Below are 20,518 nucleotides of genomic sequence, written 5' to 3'. Positions count from 1 at the left end.
TGTGATACCACACCCTGTGATTTTTTTTCATTATCAAACTTGTAGTAGCAGTTCATCAGACTTCTCACAGCTCCTTCTGGAGCCAAAAAAGGCTTAATGCAGCTTTTTTCCACTCATGCAGTAGTACTCCTCAAGACCTGTAAACAGACTCTGATGTGTAAAATCAGTGGAGTTCCTATTAAAGCCAGAGGAAATTTCCTGTTCTGCCCCTAAATTTCTCTTCACTTTACAGAAGTATTCCCTGACCAATCCTGAACATCAGAAAATGATTCAATCTATAGGGTTAATCTTAAAGGGAAAGGGACACTTTTCTTAACTGGAACCCCCCTTTGTGCTTTAGGCTGATAAGGTGAGTATATTTTTACAAGCAGAGATGGGAAATCTTTTATGCTTTAAAGGGTTGTGGATTATTTACCCCTTGCAAGATGATTGTCACACTAAATGGTTTGGATTGAAAATACTGGCTGTTTAAAAGATTAAAAAGACATCCTAAAACATGAGGATACTCCTTTGGGGTCAAAAACTATCAAATTAATTTCTCCTCTATCTGTGAGTCCCTTGGCTTTGATGTCAAGTGTCTAATAACATCCAGTTTTATATCCTTCTTCGGTGAGCTACTGTGTCCTCTCAATTTACTTCCTTCAATATGAGCTGGCCTTAAAATGGGAAACCAAAGACAGGACTGGGTTTAACACCATGTTACACATGTCTGACATGAGACTATGGGAGGGAAGCAAGAGAAAATGGAAAACATAATCGTGAAAAAATGACTAGCTGTGTGTCAGTTGGATAATAGAATAACAGGGAAATTGCAAGGAAGAGCTCTGCAGTAATTGAGAATAACTCACCTTAGAGCTGATGATGGTGCCGTGGATGCCGTTGTCACTGACCTTAATGGTTATTTGCCTGTCTGAGAGATCTGGTCTGATGAATGGGGGCTGAATTTTGATGTGTGGCTTTTTTCTGGGGTCCAGCATGTACCTGTGTGGAGATGGGCCATTAGATTTGAAATGTAATCCACTGCCATATTTGAAGTAACCGGAATGAAAAGTCTGCATCTCTGTAACACAGCTGAACCAGCACACACCTTACTACTACAGAGCTTCACATCAAGGAATACACACTAATCCAAAGGAGGGCACCTCCAGTGTGGTCCTCCTGACTATAGTAAACACTACTGCTGCAAATTGACTTTAGTTTCTGTGAGAAAGTTTTGTCAATAATGGAAGATCAACATTCATGCCCACAAAGCTCGTTTGATTTTAATTTTACAGCTGCTCTTTTTCTCACCCTAAATCTATCATTTTATCTTTTCTACACTGAGGGATTGCAAAAGGATTACATGAGACTGCAAACTATATAACCTCATTTACATCTATAAATAAAACATGGAAATTCACACAACAAAAGCATATACCGTATACCGAACTTCAAACTCCACTAACAACTCATGTGGGCCTTTTGAGAGCACTGATGAATTTAATTATGAAATTTTACATCTGCATAATCCCAGGTGGTTTGTTACACACTTTAAAACAGACATTTCAGACACAACTTCCTGACAGCAAAACAGCATTTAAGTGACTCTTACAGGGTTTTTTATAATTTAAAGGGGCTGTCACTGTGATTCCTTTAATATTTAATGGTTAGCGTGGGAACTTAGGGGAGTGAAATGTGTGGTGTCCTTACGTATTTCAAGTAATCAGTCCCTACATTAAAAAAAACCATGTTACTAAATGAATGTCACTGATTTGCTGTCACTCAAACGGATCATCCAGTATCAGTCGTGTCCGCCATCCTTTGACTCAGTGGTTCAGTAAATCAGAAACCTTCCATCAGGGACTGTGAAACAACTTAAAGGAAGATGCTTGTAACACAGCATTTCACCCCCACCTGCTGTTGTCTCTCTACAGTCACACTGTTGATTTTTATGGAATGGGACTTCTCCCAATAGGATATAAAACTGGTGTTCTGGGTCTTAGTGATGCTGTGTGTGTGTGTGTGTGTGTGTGTGTGTGTGTGTGTGTGCATGTGTGTGTGTGTAAAAAGCACGTTGACTAGCTCTGCGCTCTGTTCCCTATTAACTCTTGTTCTACAGACTGATTCAATTCTCAAAGCCATCTGCCTTCCCCCAGGGTTGCTGGCTGCTTTCAGGCAGAACTGGCTACACACCTCCACAATCACCTCAGAGCATGTGAATATACTCCCACACACACACACACACACACACACACACACACACACACACACACACACACACACACACACAGGATGGATGGATGATCTCACTGCAGTTAAGATGATGCTGCACAAGTTCTATGGCTTGGACATCATGGGCTTTGACGAGCCATAACTGCACATACATATGATTAAGCAAACATCTGCAAAGCAGGAAGTCAGGATAATTCATTAAAAATCATTACCTAGTTTAACATGTACTGACTGAAAATAATCCTGAAAAGCACACACTACTGTACACACACACACACACAGCATATTAAAGCATCTTACCTAGGCGCCAGGGGACTACATAAGACATATTCCACGTTGCCACAGCAACCCTTGGTGAAGGGATTTACTCCTCCACGAAACTTGCCCGTCACCTGAGGAAGACAAAGCCTTGTTTAGAGTCAGCAGCAAAGGGAGCACAAGGCCACAGCACACACACACACACACAGGTCCAGTGCTTGAATACAAAGGCGATACATAATAGGTGTGAGTGGGAGTATTTATGCTGTTCATTACCATTTATATTATTCCTTTTACTACATGTGTGTTTACTATCTTTATTAAAGTCAATTTATTCCTGTCCACACAGGCTAATTGGACAGGAGTATTCCACGGTATGTGCAGCTGTAAAGCACTGTGGTGTCCAGAGGTTTCCACCAATTTTTAAAATTCTCCAGATATTTCAAAGGTGCCCTTAAGCAAGCCCAGATACAGACAGTGAGGCAGCTCCAGGTGTGAATTTTTGGATCTGTGTGAATTTGAAGAAGTACCACACAGCTCTGTTTACTCTTCCTTGATAGATTATAGTCAAATAAATGTGTGTGTGTATATTTCAGAACAAGCACATTGGCAGCTCCTTTGCTGGTGTCCCCTCACCTGTTCGTTGGTTGTTCGACCTCGAGCCACGAGCACCATATGGAAACCTGTGAGTCCCATGACTGGAATGAAGAAAAGCCCTGCTATACACATCACCACCAGACTGGACACAAAGGTCAAGGGCGGCAACAACAACAACAACAACAACAACAACAACAATTTAAGGTCAAAAGAGCATGACCAGATGTGCTGTAAGAATAACCCAAAGCTACTTGCACCAGCATTATTATTTAACATTACTCTAAAAGATTAAAGAGACAACCAATCAAACCATGTGCATATAAAAAAAGAAGTAGGCTCTGGCAGTGAAAGGATACGTGACCGTGGTGTGCAGCGCTCCCAGCCTCTCTCTGTGGTGGAGGACAAAGAGGAGGCCAAAGGAAAAAACTCCCACCATGTGGATACTCAACGACAGCAGGAAGAGGAAGAAGTAGCGGTAGTTCCTCCGTCCGATGCAGTTGTTCACCCAGGGGCAGTGGTGGTCAAAGTCCTGAGGAGGGAAGGAGAGAGTAACAGTTCTGAAATGTATACACAGTATACCAACCAACCAATATTCTTGGTTGAATAACAAGGTTATGAGGGTTATAGAAATGTCTCATTCAATTCAATCTATAATAAACCTATATCTCAAATAAATGCCAAACACTGCTTGCTGGTTGCATCTGAGATTTTCTCGTAGCTTTCATGAGTTACTGTGACAATAGACAACTTTTTGAGACAACTCATATAAAGTAAACGTTGATTGCACAATGTGATAGCTACAGAATAATAACAGCATCATAATTTAGATTGGTTATCTGTAAGCCTTGCTTTCACTATGCAGTTCTCTCTGATGCTTGATGCAAATTTTCATGGAAAAGTTTAAAATTAAGGCTCAATTTACAGCATGAAGGAAGTGCACCTGTTTTCCCTGATAGCAATGTGTAACTCTCCTCAGGTAACTGAGAAGGCCTGTCGGTGGAACAACTGGAGTAACTGTGGAAACTCTACCCAGCCAAAGAAAAAGACCCCCACTATTGGAGGAGGGAAATAAGGTGAAGAGGAAGAGTGATAGAAACCGAAGTAAAACAAGAGTAAGCCTTTAGACGGGCATTCACTCAATGGGGAGGGCCATAGTCAGACTGGGACCTCTCCTTTGGGACTGACTTTATGGATTTTTTGTGGTCCATCGTGAGTTGTCCCTGTTGTCCCAGTAGCCAGTCCCACTATGGGGAGACCTCAAGGACTTGAGAGGGTTCAAAGCCCAGTAGTTATCAATATCACCTGGTGTTATTAATAAATATGCTAACACTACTACTAACAGCTAGAAACAAACAGATTGTTTGTTTGACAATCTAAACAAATAATACATTTCCTGTTAGTGACCTCTCTAAAACGAGAAGTGTGAAACTCACTATATTCTTCTTTGTGACAATGGCAAGAACATTAATACCACTGCTAGTACTAGTGGGGAAAATTGTCTATTGCCACAAAACAAAAATCCTTTTTTTTAAAAAAAAACAAAACAAAAACAAAAACAGGATTCAGGAACGTAATCTGTATAATTCTGCATCCTGTGTATGGACTGTAAGACTAAATGAGAATTTAAAAGTGAATACTAATAGCAGTATGTGATGGTTAAAGCTGTCAAAAGCTGATATTTATTCTGGTAAGCATGATGTTTGATCATTTCATATCAAACAATCCCAATATTAACAGGACAACGTTGGATTATTGACCTAGTATATCAGCCTAACCTCAATGCATGTTTAGATTTTGTTGCCTGCACGTATACTGAATACACACAGTGTCTCTGTTTGCACATGTGCATTCACACACTCACTCACACACACACACACACACACACCTCCACACAGTTGTCACAGACGCTGCAGTGCGAGCAGCGAGGCGGCCTGTAGAAGTGACAGGTGGCGCACCACTTCATCCGGACCTGAATGCCCTTGATCTCCACGTTCTTGTAGAGCGGCGCTCGGAAATCATCGTCCTTGTCCTCGTCCTCATCGGCTGTGGAGAAACACACACATTTACACAGGGGCAAACACATTATGAGAGCACAGATGCATATGGTGGGGTGTGAAGAAAAACAGTCACATACAGTACAAACATACACACACAGGCACAAACACAGACACAGTAACAAGAAAATGGTTGTGATTTATGAATCAGTTTGACAGGGACAACAGGGGAGCAACCTTAAATGATGCTCACCCCCACTGTTAGCTGTCTGCAGAGAGAGCAAACACGCAGAGAAATGAACATTTTTATAGGCGTGACCTATTCATTCTGCTTTTAACATTAAGACTGATTAGCAAGCATACTGTGACTCATATATAATAAAAGCTGTTTGGTTTGATTTCACAAAAGTACACACATCATTAGAATGGAAGGTGTTGTTTAATGGGAATTAAACCTCTAACCCTGGCAGAGGTAGTGCCTTGCTTTATCTGACCTGAACATAAACTCTTAACCTCTAAACTACTGTACCAGAGAACAAGTGGCATTTCCACTGTCCTTGATCTGACTCTGCAGTCAATCTAACTGTTTATGTGAAGCTTTGTACTTGCTGCCACTTTGCAGTGACTGAGAGGGGTTTTTTGCTTTGGAGCTGCAGTGGAAAATAAAATGTCTTTCAGCTGATCAAAGGGCACATTCATACGATATGCACGGAGCTCCGACCTGAGAAAATAATTTCACAGTACAATAATAACTGCAGGGAGATCCAGGTAACTGAAAACACAGAGAGAGAACGCAAGAGAGAGTGAAAAGAGAGAAAACAAGAGAGAGACAAAGGTAGAGCACAGAAATAAACAGCTCCATGGCAGGACACTGCTCTGTTATTATGGCTCTCAAGTCTCTTCAAATAGATTTTAAAGGTAAACTGGCTGCCAAACCAACACACACAAACAGCAGTTATGCTTTGCATCTCCTCTGACAGCTTCTTTTCTAAAATGCTCAATGCAAGAAGTGTTCAGCAGACAAAACAGTGGCCTATTTTATACAATATACATTTAAATAAGTGAAATAAATCAACTTTGACCAAGAGTATTTTCACCTCTTTTGACTGAACAGGTTATTTACCCATTTTTCATGTTTATTTCTGGCACTGAAAAGTGGGATACTTACACTTCACTGTATTGCTATGTATGTAGAGTCTGTATCTTTATCAAATACATTTTAGGCTTAATCCTGTTATCACCTTTCATGTTCAATTCCACTAATCCTCAGATTAATAGAATTTAAACTTCTGACACCTGCCCTGATAAAATAATTGCTTGCATGAAGGTCAGGCGTAACTTTATCGACATTATGGGCCGTGACGACAGACTGTATCTACCAGCAGGATTTTACTGCATTTATTTTCCATCACAGCATCAGTATGAATGTTTGTGTCTACCTGCACAAGTGTATCATCTTGATGCAACTCATGATGCATTGCCTCCTCATTTTGCTCAATGACACTTGGGCACGGTGCTCGGATTTTCCACTAAAAATAGCTGCTTTCTAAAGCTGGAAACCAGGTTGATGAGAGCGGTGAGACTAAACTAAAACAGTAAAGCTCCAGGCTATAAAATCAGTGAAGTGAAACATGCAGCAGAGTTGGGTGATAATTCTCTGTGGGTTCATCACTACAAGCAACTACTTTCATGTTCCATATAGTCATGTTATCCTTTGATGATATACAACTATTGGTAAGCAGAGCAGTAATTAACACTTTTTTTGTAACATCATCTGGGATCAAACTCACTGCTTCACCACATTGGCTTACAATTAGATACACTGCACTTTTACTGCAAATTACAATATGTTTTGCTAAATTTTACAGAATTGCAGAACTGTCTGATGTTCTAGCTTGTCACTGTGTAACCTTATTCCTTATAGTCATCTGTCTGATCTGTCATTTTGCAGTTTATCCCAAAAAAGAAAATGACAATAAACCGCTGTGTCATACGTCAGAGACCTGAATGGAAAAATCCTTAAAACACACCAACCTTTCATTTTCGCTTTTACACTCTGGATGATGGAGTGATTTCCTAAGCAGATGTCATTTATTGGCTATGTTAGTGCTTAATTTTTTTTAATTAATCTATTTTTTTAATTCTCTGGTGGGTCTGCTGCCTCTGAGATATAACATCAAGAGCTCAGTAAACAACTCATCCCTCAGTAGTCTATAAAACCCGGCAGGGGCAGCGGCAGCGGCAGCAGAAGGCCACTGTCACCTCTGGGGAGGCAGATAACCTACACTTTATACAACCTAATGATTATCAACCCCCTTTATGGGCAGAGAAAGCTCTTCCTAAAGACAGGTGCTTATCATTTACAAGCGCATTACAAACATCCCTGGGGGTGGGTTCAATCATCATTACTTAACCCAGATAGCGCTGAGGACAAGGAGCCAGCATCAGGAGTGTAAGTCAGCACTACTTGTTTGACAGGCTGAGCAGCTGAGAGATACTCAGTACACCTCTCAATATGAAGGCTTGTATAACTTCCACCAGTGTCCTGCATGTGCAGCATGGGGACTTTACAGGCTGTAACAGGAAGATAATGGGGTAGTGAAACATTGGGGGGGGGGGGGGTGCTCTGATAAATGTGGTGCTATTAGAGGTGTACCCTCTACATGAGGACTCAAAAGGGAGGAAACATTACTCATACTTATGTGCACACAGAATATGACAGATACTAACATTTTTACATGGTAGATAAATATTGCAAGTAAACAGTTTTTTTTTTTTTCATTCTGCAAAAAACCAAGTGAAAGCAATTTTCACATTCACAAACATGCATACAAACCTCTGGGGTAAACACCAGGGTCCATGAAGGTTGCCATGCTGAAGTTGGCCAAGACAAAGAGGAAGACCAGGCCATTGTAGAGCGGCACAGCGGGAGAGATCACCTTAGTCAACCAGGGACACCTGGACCACAAATGAGGAGACATAGATGAGGATTCTTTCTGTCTACAAAACACTCAAACACCTTCAAATCTGGATCACAGGTGTGTTGGTTCTGTTGGTCCAGTCTTAGTAGTAACCACATGATTCCCTGGTCATGACATATTCATGCATTTTTTTTAAAAATGAGCTCTCTCATTCTATTCTCATGATTCTTATGAGTCCTGGTTCTAAATGGGAGCAATAATCAAAACTGGAAACAAGATTACACAGAGTGAGTTAGAGCAGGGTCGATGGTGGATGCCAGAACTTGTGACCTACAGAAAATAAAACAACAGTGAAGCAGCCAGTTTAAATCAATATTCCTAACAGCACTGTAATTCTTTGTAATTTACCAGGACGCTAGCAGTTTCTGTGAAATCACTCAACCAAAGGGCTGATCCTTAGCCTAAAGGGCCTCCTCAAAATCACCTGCTTGAGAAATATGCTTGGTGTTTCATAAACAAAACTTATAAATCTGTCTCAACAAAGTCTGTTCAGTTCATTTGAGCTTCCTCCCCTTGCATGATGTTCATTTTAAAGGACAGAAAGATAGCATCAGGTTACACGTTACCACGTAAGCTGAACTGAGCTACAGTTACAATAGAAGTGGCATACAGGGTTTTTTTTTTTTTTTGCATCAACCAGTTTTGGCTAAACCGTACCTAATAACACATGCTACTATTACAGAAGTGGGTGAGACTTTGGCAGCCATATCAGTAAAAGAAAAAAAACCAAAAAAAAACACAATATTAAATTTGTGGAACAATGGCTGTCAGATTCATCACAGTCTCATGATAGAAGAATCACATATTACAGGATCACCAGAGTTAGTAAGATTCATCTTCTTGGGACAGCAAATGTCTTCACAAAATGTAATAGCAATTAAATCTAACAGCTGTAAAGATATTTCAGTGTGGACCAAAGTGGTGGACCAACCACGCCACTGCATGGTTAAAAATAGAACTTACCAAACCTGGCTTTAGTGTCAGGTCTGGTCACTCTTCCCTGGATAAACCCTCCCTCCAAACTGTATCTCAACCTAACTGTGGGACATTTGCCATTACATACATCTGATAGAGTAACCACCTCAATGGAAACCTGTCAGGTCAGTCTATTATCAGTGAAAAACCTTTAAATTCCACCAACATTTTGCGTCAAGACTGACCTTCTCCACTGCCTGCGAGTCATAACTCAGTAAGTCAGTGCTGTGAAATATTCAACTGCAGCAGCACCTGAATCATACCAACAGCCTTGCTCAATCACCTGGGCTCAAATGTCAAGACAGTGTGAGCTTCCTAGGGCGCTATCATTCAAATCAACTGTTTGTGTGGTCTCTGTAGAGATAAAACACCATCAGAATGAAGATGTGTTAATGCCTACGGTTGGACATACTGCAGAGAACCTGCAGGTCACACACCCAGAGAGAATTTATGAATTAATAAAGTATCTCGTGGGAGTGAGAGGAAGGTGTTTCACAGAGAGTGTTTCCAGCTCTCTTTCCTGACACAATGACTAACACACCCACGCTAACTTGCACACGTAATAGACACACATACTTCGACATTCAAGGATGCTTCTCTGGTTTATTCTGACGTCAAAAACTCAATTTCCTGGTACCCCTGCCCCGAGATCATCTTCAATCCATATCTCGTCTCCCACTCCAACACTCCTCTTTTGCTTTGTTGAATTATTCAGAGCCATGGCTACAGAGAGCTACTAACAGAGAATAGAGAGGTGCTAACAGGGATGAGACGGTCTCTAACAGAACCAGTCTGCACTGGGCCCCAGCTTTGTCTGGGCTAGTAAGGGCTTAATTCATTCCTCACAGATATCACTGCAATATATCTGGGCAATGCTGGGCCCTTTTAGTTGACTTGATTCACATCACTTAAAAATTTAAAAATTTGGCACAGACATTCATGGTTCCCAGATGATATCTTTAATAACTTCTGTCTTGTGTCACCATCTTGACATGTGTGTTTCTGAGTGAAAAAACAATACTTTCACTGTTGACATTCCCATCAGCCTCAGTTGTAGTTTGTGTTTAGTTCTAATTATCAAATTTTATCATTCTAACACAGGACATTATACCTGCTAAAAATCTGCATGTTAGCATTGCTGTTGTGAGCATGTTGGGATGCTGACATTAGCATTTAGCTTCAAGCACTACTGTGCCTAAATAAAGCCTCACAGAGGCTAGCCTGGCTGTAGACCTTCAGTCTCTTAACTTAGACTACTAACTGGTTAAAATTGGATAGGATTTGGAGAGACAAGTTTTCTACTTGTGTGGAAAATCTTAGTAGTAGTAGTAGTAGATAGTTAATTTAAGTTTTGGTGCTGTTTATTCTCTGAACACAGTTTCAGTGGATTATTTATGGCACATATTAATTTTTCACAAAGTACATTTCAGTGGAACTGCCATTTTCTCAGCAGTCTGTAGTGAGTAGTGCCATGCTGTGTCATCACAGCTTTGGCAACAAGTAGACAAGGTACAAACGCTTACAAAATTGTTCAAAGAAGAGCAATTGCATGCAGCTCCACCGTCTTATAAAATCCCAATTTACTCGGCTGTCAAAGGATCATGTATTTTTGCCCACAATGTGATACAGACGAGCCAGAGATAAGGAAAAAATGGAGTGCAGCTCAGCAGCTGACAGCGACCATTTCTAGGAGCCTGAGAGCAGACAGCGTGGGAGGAAAATGTGACTGAGAGAAAGCCTGATTAAGGCCACAGACATTGGTTAATTGTGTGGGAGTAACAAATAACCACAGACTACCTATCAACACTGTTTACAAGCCACTTTTACTGCTTGTGTAACCATGATACTTAAGCTGGGACAGAAAAGCCTCCTGCTTGTCAAAAAGTTTGGACCAAATTTATCAAGCTAAAGGGGTTTTGGCTGCCAAAAAGTGCAGTAATGTAATGAGTTTGGTTTTGTCTAAGTTTAAGTCCTGAGGCTGGCCAGAGTGGAAGAAAGGCCTGGATTCTCTGTGGTAATTAAAATGCCTGCAAACAGGAGCTGGCGAGTTAACAAAGCAGTCACCCTCCAGCCAATCAGCATTTAAAACACCAGCTTGCAGGCCTCTGAAGATGCCCAGCACAGTGTTGTGACAAAGGTATAAAGATAATATTCATGCTGAGGAATGAATAAAATATATGAAAATCACATATCATCCACTGGCTGACATGAGAATGAGAATAACCTTAAAAAGCCCAGAGCATTAAAGAGGAACAATCCACAGCTTGCTCCTCAGACTGACAGAGCAACACACAGTCTCCCTATGAACCTTAGTCAGATCAATATGAGGCAGACTGGAAGCAGAGCAGACCAGATCCACACAGCAGCTTTGTCTTCATACATGAGTGTGGTTAAAGAGGAAATGAGTTTTGACTGTCTTTCTGCAGCTTTCCCTATTGTGGATGGATCAGGAAGATGACAAGCTATGCTTCTGATTGGATATGAGGTACAAGGGTCATGATTCACTACTATTGCAATATACTGTTAGTTTTAGCATTGATTGATATTGGATAGTATTAACAGATAAAATGACAATGTGTAATGTGAAAGGAGTTGCTTGAATTATGACCCAATATCAGCTCATTGTTTTGGTTTTATGGCACACAATGTTACTGTTTTGGTTCTCTCACAGCTCCCATCCAAACTCTTTCAGCAGCAGCAACCAGTGCAGTGCATATTGGAGTATTCAACAGCTATGGATATTTCCCTCAGGAGTTGGTGGAGACCAAAACTGAGCCAGAGGGAGAAACATGCCTCCAAATAAATACAAATCTTGCTCTGTGTCTGCTGGATGTGTAATTAAGCATCTGTTTGCCAGCTCATTCATTTTAACAAATTTACAAAGTGATGATATGTCATTGATATGTTTATAGCTTGTTTCACTGCCCAAGTGGCCAAATAAATAATTTATATATAGAAATTCAAAATAAAATAGAAATAAAATGATGCAGCTATAAATGATTTGTTTCTTTTTCTTCCCTTTCTGGTCAAGTCATGTCCAGACCCGAACAGTAAAAATCAGCATTGTGCAGTATTCATGATAGTTGCCTTCAGCTGTAATCACCACACACCAGGATCAGTTTTCTCTAAACTGCATCTTTAACTGACTTTAAGCTGTAAAGCAGCACTTGTTTCCCTGTCTGTATCATTTTACTCTTGTGGGCCTCATCTCATTTGTGGACAACAATGATGTTACATCTGATATCCACCAACACATACACACACACTTAGCTTCATCCAGCGTCAGCTCAGGGACTGAGAGACAGAATCTTAGCCTCGGGTATCTGATAGCCTTCTCCGTCACTGCAGCTGTAGGGATGTTTGTGGTTGAGTATTAAGATTAGAGAAAACACCCCAGCTTTCTGGTGATGATAACCCAGCTGTCTTTCACAAATATATATATATATATATATATATATATATATATATATATATAAATCCTGAACACAAATCCTGTCTTAAATTCTCAGCTGATTGCCAACCACCCTAAAAAACACAGGCTTGAGTCTGTTGATTAAACAAAATCTGGCTGGAACACTTTGAAATGAACCCTCTAATCCCACTACTGTGGAAAAGCTATAGAGGGAGGAAAAAGCTCTGTGGTCTTTGTAAAGTAATTAGATGTTTGATGAAGAACTTAAAGCTTTTTAAGGTGGCAGGATTGAACCGTTGGCACAGTTGCAGCTCTAAATAGGGCTGCGATAATCAATCACATCTATCATGAGAAGCTATCTACATGCTCACGACACACCACACATCCCGAAGCTATTTGACTACTCAAATGTGCCTGTCCTTTATTTGCCTGCTTCTGGGTCAGACCAGAAAAAAGCAGCCCTCTCTTTGAAGTTGCTCTTATCTGTTCTTTTAGTAGCTCTGGTGGGGGGGCAAAGGGGGTAGGACAGAGACTGAACAGCCATCAAAGAGAGAACTGAGTCAGTCTAGAGAGGTTTTGGCACTGACACTGATGGGTAGCATTTTTTTTTTTTTTTTTTTTTTGTCCAACATGAAAGTGGGCATTTTTACAAGATGCCAGTCTTTGTGAATGAAGGAAGATGGACTAATGTGCATATAATATGTATGTATTAGGTATTGAATATGGGGCAGAGACATCCACTTCAGTCAGCTGAACTCAAATCCATGAAGTTATTACAGACACTTAAAGGCATATTCCAGAAATTTAGTATTGTTCTTTTATAAAATTGAGACACTCATAAGAGACTGATTAAAAGAAGAATGGTCACAAATTGTTGCAGCAGCAGATGAGATATTCTGACTTTTAGTCCCTACTAGGGATGCAGCCAGTAGTATCCTCCAACTGTTTCTACAGAGCCACAGCAGACGTTAAACAACTGTTTTCACAGATGAATACAAGTGTATGACCTGTACATGTAAAATCTCTGTATCATTCCTCTTCAAAAAGCAACTTAACACCAGCTGCATTTGCTCATCTCCATCCAGTGCTTTAACTTCCCACCTTGCTGCAGTGATGTAGAAGTGTACCCCAGGGTATGCAAATACACTGTGACATCACCCATCAGTGATGCTATGGGAGGTGAAGTCAGAGGCAAAACATGTTTGTTATTCTGCTTTTTAGGCTGGTTAGTATCAAATACAGCAGTGCTAACCTGCTTTTGCTTTTAAATAAATAATTATTCTGCAGAAAACCTTCAGTATCTCTGCTTTACTTATCATTCAAAAGAAATGAAAGATGTTCTCTAGAGGAACAATATCACCTATCACTGGGTTCAGAAATTAGGCCACATCAGACTGTAATGCTTGTGAGCATGACTGACACCTGTAATACTAGACAAAGCAATCGGTCCACTGGGAGCACTTACAGTAATGTATGCAGCACAAGTTGAGAACACAATCCCATTGATTAGTTCATTAAGGTTGAACTCAGTGGGATGCACATGGAAGGCCTGTTCTCCTGTGGACTGCCTGCTGAGATCCAACGATCCAGAATCTGTTCCAAGTCTGGTGTTTGATTTTCATCATCATTAAAAAATGGGCATTATATTATATAAGGAAATGAGAATGAGGCCACACTTATGTGATTTCAGACCTGATCTGCATGCCATATTAAAAAAATCATTCACATTTGGTCTATCACATATCACCAATTCTTGCCCTCAGAAGCCCTGCACTTGCTCAAACACAGCTGAGGTTATATTCCATATTCATCCCCACTCTTCAAATTCTCTCAAACTCATTTTACTCCTCGTAGGATTCATGAACGGCAGCATCACTCACTCTGCGTTCACACACATTTCATTTAATATTCCACTCACAAACACACACAGCAGCAGGCCTGTTGTCAGTGGAGACAGCGGTGATGTTTGCTGGAGGCATGGAGCAGAGCAGCAAAAGACAGGTCAGGCAAGAAGCAGAGCTGCACAGATTGGTTGAGTATCATGAAATTCACTTCCTCCAGCCCTTAAGTTATTTATTAGGGATAGATATTTTATTTTTTCCCCCATAGACTGCACCAAAACACATTTTTTAGGCTGAGTTGCACATTTACAATTAGAGTATGAATTTAATTTTAGTCTAGAAAATGTCAAAAAGCTAAAGCCAGGTATAAATTTATAAATTCCTCTATTGTCTTCTCACATTGAAAGAAAAATCCAGAATTTACAAAGATTGACATACTTTTCACTTAAAAAATGTAACTGCTTCACTTTCGGTGTTTGTTCACTAGAAGCTTACATAATCACATTGTGTAAGTTGTTTACGGGACCACGACTGGATTCCAAATTAGTTGTGATGTCACAAAATCCTGCTTGTGTGTACATGTCACATTTCAGGTGAGCACAGAGAAACTTTCCACCTTCACCGGAAAACAAACAGCCTTCTAGTGACAAACTAGAAGGTCAGACAGTGAAGTAACAATACGTGAAACATACTTTTGATTGGAGGGAGACCTTTTTAAAATGTTTATTATGCATGAACAGACTTGCAAATTAAGACAAATTTAAGAGACTGTGAAGCACAGAGTAAGTCCCACTTCAGTTGTGTGAACTGATGAGGAGACAGCCTTGAGGAACGACTGATTTCACTCTAAGACAGCAGAGCAGAGGAGGAACCTGTGCAGCTGCACAGCAGACTGTATCCCATGTGCATTTCAGCTCAGAGCTCAGTGTAATTTGCATTTTCATAATTGCAGAAGGTGTCCATTTGAAATGAAATAAAATGCTTTTTTGGATCTTACATATTCATAACCCCTTTTTTTACTGTCAGTAGAAAGAGGAGAGCAGAAGAGCTGTCCCATAAGGAAAAACATTTCTGTTTCCCACAGCCACAAATGTAGTTTCACCAGCTTACCCCAGTAAATTACATCACACTATAAATAAGCACAGTGAGCAGTGATACTATTGCAAATGCTGCCTGGCTCTATATGTATGAGGCTCATGTTTGAATGAACTATATTTACAGCTGATACATAATGTACCTTTGAGCTCATGAAATTCAATGAATATCTAAAATTAAATTTTGAGAATGCACAATGCTATGAGTGAGATATCGAAGAGTCAAGGTTTTTGTAACACTGACATCCACTTTCAGGGAAAGATGATAACATAATCTAACTTAGGATAACAACATTTTAGTCATATTCCCTGCAGAGTTTCCTCTTAATGTGGGTATGCATTCTGTTGGAGCAGATGTCACATTTTTCAAAGTTGAGTCTCACTTGGTGATAAAACAAATATTTCCATACGAGAAAGGAATGAAATAGTGTGTGTGCGTGTGTGTCAAGGGGAGGGGGTTTGCGTCACCTTTCTTCCCCTATCCTCCTACTCATTGTCTGTGTAGTTTAGCGTAATGCACACCCACATTATTAATCTCCCCTTTTATTTCCCCACAGAAAATGTCCTTACATACTCTATTTAACCTCAAACAAATCCAAACTGTCTGCTCATATAATAAAAAAAATGTTGATCACTTTTTCTGATGAAAAACAGTTTGCATTGGCATGTGTCACTTGGAACAACAAACACACCCATGTGCATGCATTCATAGCCACAGTGTGTTGTGTTGGCTGGGGTGTAGAGCAATCTCCCCAAGGGGTGATGACACATGTGCTGCCTCCCTGTCAGGCTCCCCGTGGGAAACTGGAAACCGATAAAGTGCCATGGGTCAGTTGGAATAAATGGGGCTTACGAGGCAAAAGACACTGAGGCTTAACAGGACAAGTGCTGTAAATATCTGCGGGTATTTAGACCACAGTAGCAAGGAGAGTCACCTCTGCCAATGCAACTGTTGTCTCCCTGTGTGTGTGTGTGTGTGTGTGTGCATATTAAGCTCTGTCAGTTTGAAATATGCATCTGTATGAAACTCAATCTGGATATTGACTTTTGTGGGGGGATGAGAGGGTGGATTCAGCAAACATGGATGCCCCTGCATCAGAAGACCACTGGGAGTGCTTACTAAGTTGCTAGGCTGATATGTAGGGTGAGAAAGCAACGCCTGCAGAAGTTGGCTTGCCCTGTGTCACATTCCTAGCCACTCTTATTCTAAGCCCCGAGCACTGCGGCCTGCATGTGTGGCCACTGTCAGGAGGAGTTATGAGTCAAAGAGGCGACAGGCAGAGTTGTTCAGTCTGTTTCAGTAGCCTGTTTTCAGGCAGTTGGGTGCTGAACATTAGTGTTGTACAGTAAATGCAACAGAGACAACTTTAAATAGGGTCTCATGTCACGGACATGAGAAACTTGGGATCCTGTTGTATCTACTTTTAACTTAAGATTAATTGTAATCTTGATAATACAAAAAATAAAATAACGCTGTGAAATTCACCATGTGGAATTTGTGATTCTAGAAGCTTAGTAATGTAGAGATTACTCACAGGGCTAGTTGGCAAACTAAGCTAGCCAGAAACATGCTAGAGCTATTCAGTCGCAACATCGCTCCAAGCTAGCTAGCTTGCTAACCATCAGTTACCAAGCTAGTTGCTAACAGGCCAATAAGTTCACACAATTTGAGAAAACCACGCCTCTTTTTGGGAGTAATTTATACTGCGACAGAGCATAGTTATATAAAAGTGGATGATACCTCACAGCTAATAAGCTATGATGCCTTCAAACTATTAATATTATTTTATTTTTACAAACTACTGTTCGCAAGGACAAGATGGATTTTCACAATCTATCCTGACCTTAATTTTTGACAATTTCCAGCTAAAACAAATAAGCAAATATAACAATAAGAGGAAAATGTTATATTTTAAGTGTGTGTTTATCCAACACATCTTGGTGACAAAGGCCAGTTCAGTGCACTTTGGTAAATGTAGATTTATTCCCGCAATGATGCCAAATCTCCTTAACCAGCACCTGGCTGGTCAAGACTCAGCAGTTCTAGGAAGAAGAGGGGAGGAGGAGAGGGGAGGAACTTGTCTGAAACCTGAGTAGGTACTCCAGAAATACTGCAGATGGTAGAGACACACCGACACAGACACCGAGGCAGAATGTAAAAGTCAAAAATACACAAAATCCTGACAGAGTTTTAAAAAGTGAGATGATTTGTTGACCTTAATGTCCACGCTGCATAATGCACAATGACCCTTTACCATCCAGAGCCCCCACCCCCCCACCCCCAACACACACACACACACACACACACACACAATTATGCTGGTTTGGGCTATTTATCTGTAAGCACCATCTGCAAACCGTTCTATCCACACCAGTGAGGTCAGTCCAATTCTCTTCTCACTTCCTGCAGGAAGCCAAGGTTGGGGTTGGACTGGACAAGTACATAAGCACACACACACATAGAGACACACACACACACACAAGCTGCTCTCCAGATAACAGAGCAATCCTCTCAGTCTACAGCCAACACCATGTGGAGATGTTGGAGAGTTTAATCAGGGATACAGTACACATTAAACACACACATATGCAATCCAGAGATTGTCACCCTACAGTCTATAAAGTAGTAATAATTGTAATGGGAGCAATGGGGAAAGTTAGGTGATTTAGTATAATGGATAGGTTGATAAAACACAGGACTTTTGCACAGAAGAACATGTTCATTTTCCTTTTCAAACTGATATGTGGGAGTTTATTACTGCAGGATGGCAAAGATCTTCTACTCTTAACAAAATACTTATTTTATCCTAAACCTAACCAAGTAGTTTTTGTGCCTAAACCTAACCAAGTGATGACAGTTCCATAACCTTAACCATGTATTTATTACTGTCACCATCATGACAAAGGTCTGGTATGCCTCAAATTGGTCAGATCAGTGACAAATGACCTATAGTCATTTAGGTTGGCAGACAGCAGCATAGTGTGTAGAGAAGATGCCTTGTCATTCAGTTAAGTTTCCTTGAGTAAATTAAGGTTAAACACAAACAAACACGTGATGCTTTGTACAGTCATGTCGCTTCTCTGCAGGCAGTGCTGGCAGTTAGTAGTGGATCAGCTGCTTGCCTGCCTTCTGGTCCTGGTGATATTTACAGTACAACACTCACCCACCTTTCCAAAAATCACTGATGAAATGGGATGGGTAAACACTGGAATTTTCACAACTCAAGTATGTGATTCCTGCTTATTCTCTTAATCACAGAACCAAGACACACTCCCTACAAAATGTGAAGCACAGTGGCAATTATTATGCAGACAAGCTCTGGATAAGTATTTTCACATTCAGAAAATTTGCTTCAGAGCATAATATGTATCACAAAGACTGCAGTGTCATGCATAAACTGCTGACACAGCTGGTGTCAAGCCACAACAATTCCGGTTGTATTTTAAAATCCACTTCTTGTTGCTGGATGCTTGTTTGCCCCCGCAGAGCCCATCAGCCTAATGAACTGTTCATCAATCAGTTTAATGTACACACACACACAGGCCCAGTTGGTACAGAGGTTGGCAGAAATGGATGGCACAAGACTCAGTTGGTAATAAAACAAGGGGAGATGTCCACAAATATTCTTCCTGCCTTACAGCCAAAGCTTCAGTTAAATACCAGAAGATAGAAACGTTTTTTGGGAATCAACCTGGAGAGGCCTGTGTAGACACAACTGATAAGGCAACAACTGCCAGAAGTTGTCAAAGTGTGATTAAATATTCCCACTAAAGAGTTGGAAAAGAAACAAAGCTTAGTGTTGTATGTTTTTCTGCTTCTCTTAGGGCTTTCAGGTGATGTAGTAGACAGTTCTGCCATGTTGCTGTATTAAGGAATAGAGGTGAGAACATATTTAAGCTTATGAGTTTGCCATTACAAAGGTATAGAATAATAGTTTGTTCCAGTGCCTTATCTGTACTCAGCTTGCTACTGAAAAAATTACAACATCTGACGGGCTAAGCGTAAGACTTCTTAGTAATGCATCTGATTTACTCTTGGCAGTTATACAATGTTGTGAGATGTTAAGAACCTGTAACCAACAATGATAAGTGGAGATTCTAATCATTTCATTATCATAATGAAAACAACAAGGAACAAGGTTATTTCTGTAACAGATAGTTTTTTGTTTGTTTAAACCAGTCTTTTGCTGATTTTGTTAAAAGCTAGCTTACTTTTGAGTAGCAACTACTGTTGCTACAGGTGACAGTTATGTAAATGATAAAACATAGTATAACAGTAGCACAAGAACAGAAGAACTGTAAACTACTCAATAAAGTCAGTTACGCAGTAAAAGCTGCCTAAAGTTTGCTAGCAATGGTTAACATTAGCCACCAAGCACTGGTTTATGTTAGCTGATATTCAATTCTACCAAAGGTGACAGTGACTGTCAGTTTAAGAGACAATTTAAGTGAGTCAAAATCTCAGAAACAGTTAACAGTCCAAGATCATAGGACAGTTTTGTAGCATGAAAGCCACAACACACCCTCCATCCAGTTTTTCCTCAATGAAATATCATGTCTTGGGTAGAATGTTTCAACATGAATACTGGAGAAAATATTTAGAATTTCAATTGCAAGTCCAGCCCTGCAGTAAACTATGATAATATAATTAACTTGCTCAATTCACCTGCAACATTAAGTCAAACAGACTGAAACTGAAATACCCTCCTTTCAGCTCCAACATGTGCCCAGTCAAATCCTGTCTCTAGGCTTAACACCTTGGGCAATTTCATTTGGAGTGATCTGGCCTTCTGCTCACCTCTAACAGATTTGACATCATGGAAAAAAGTCATTATTGGACCTTCCCTAAAGACAATATTATGGGATATTCAGAGCCAGAGTTGGAATATGAAATTCTTAATCCTAAGTGATTGTCCATATGCAGCTCATAATGCTGTACTTTCCAATTCAATATAGCTGCTGACAGATGTGGAAAGAGACTGAATCCACAGTCAGACTGAATATATATTTAGTACAAAATACCATGGTTCACTGTGAGAGAGTCTCGGGCAGTCCTGCTGCACAGTTCTGACAAACAGTTTTGCAGAATAATACAAACATTTGATATTAAAATTAAAACACAGAGGGGCATATTTTCCTGTATTTTACTTTGTGC

General features: G+C 40.3%; 1 protein-coding gene across 1 annotated transcript in view; it reads right to left on the bottom strand.

Annotated features, from left to right (window-relative positions):
- Positions 1-20,518, bottom strand: part of zdhhc8b (zinc finger DHHC-type palmitoyltransferase 8b) — a 65,756-nt gene that overhangs the window by 7,721 nt on the left and 37,517 nt on the right. Inside the window, exons 2-7 of the mRNA XM_018668466.2 lie at positions 7,897-8,018; positions 4,952-5,109; positions 3,423-3,595; positions 3,106-3,208; positions 2,512-2,603; positions 849-981 (exon numbers count right to left, since the gene is read on the bottom strand). Coding sequence (XP_018523982.1) covers positions 849-981; positions 2,512-2,603; positions 3,106-3,208; positions 3,423-3,595; positions 4,952-5,109; positions 7,897-8,018 — 781 coding nt within the window. The remainder of the gene's footprint in view (positions 1-848; positions 982-2,511; positions 2,604-3,105; positions 3,209-3,422; positions 3,596-4,951; positions 5,110-7,896; positions 8,019-20,518) is intronic.

Source organism: Lates calcarifer, linkage group LG13, assembly GCF_001640805.2.
Source record: "Lates calcarifer isolate ASB-BC8 linkage group LG13, TLL_Latcal_v3, whole genome shotgun sequence".
In the NCBI taxonomy this organism is placed as follows: domain Eukaryota; kingdom Metazoa; phylum Chordata; class Actinopteri; family Centropomidae; genus Lates; species Lates calcarifer.
The sequence above is the reverse complement of the archived record's forward strand: the minus strand, read 5'-3'. Positions and strand labels throughout refer to the sequence as shown.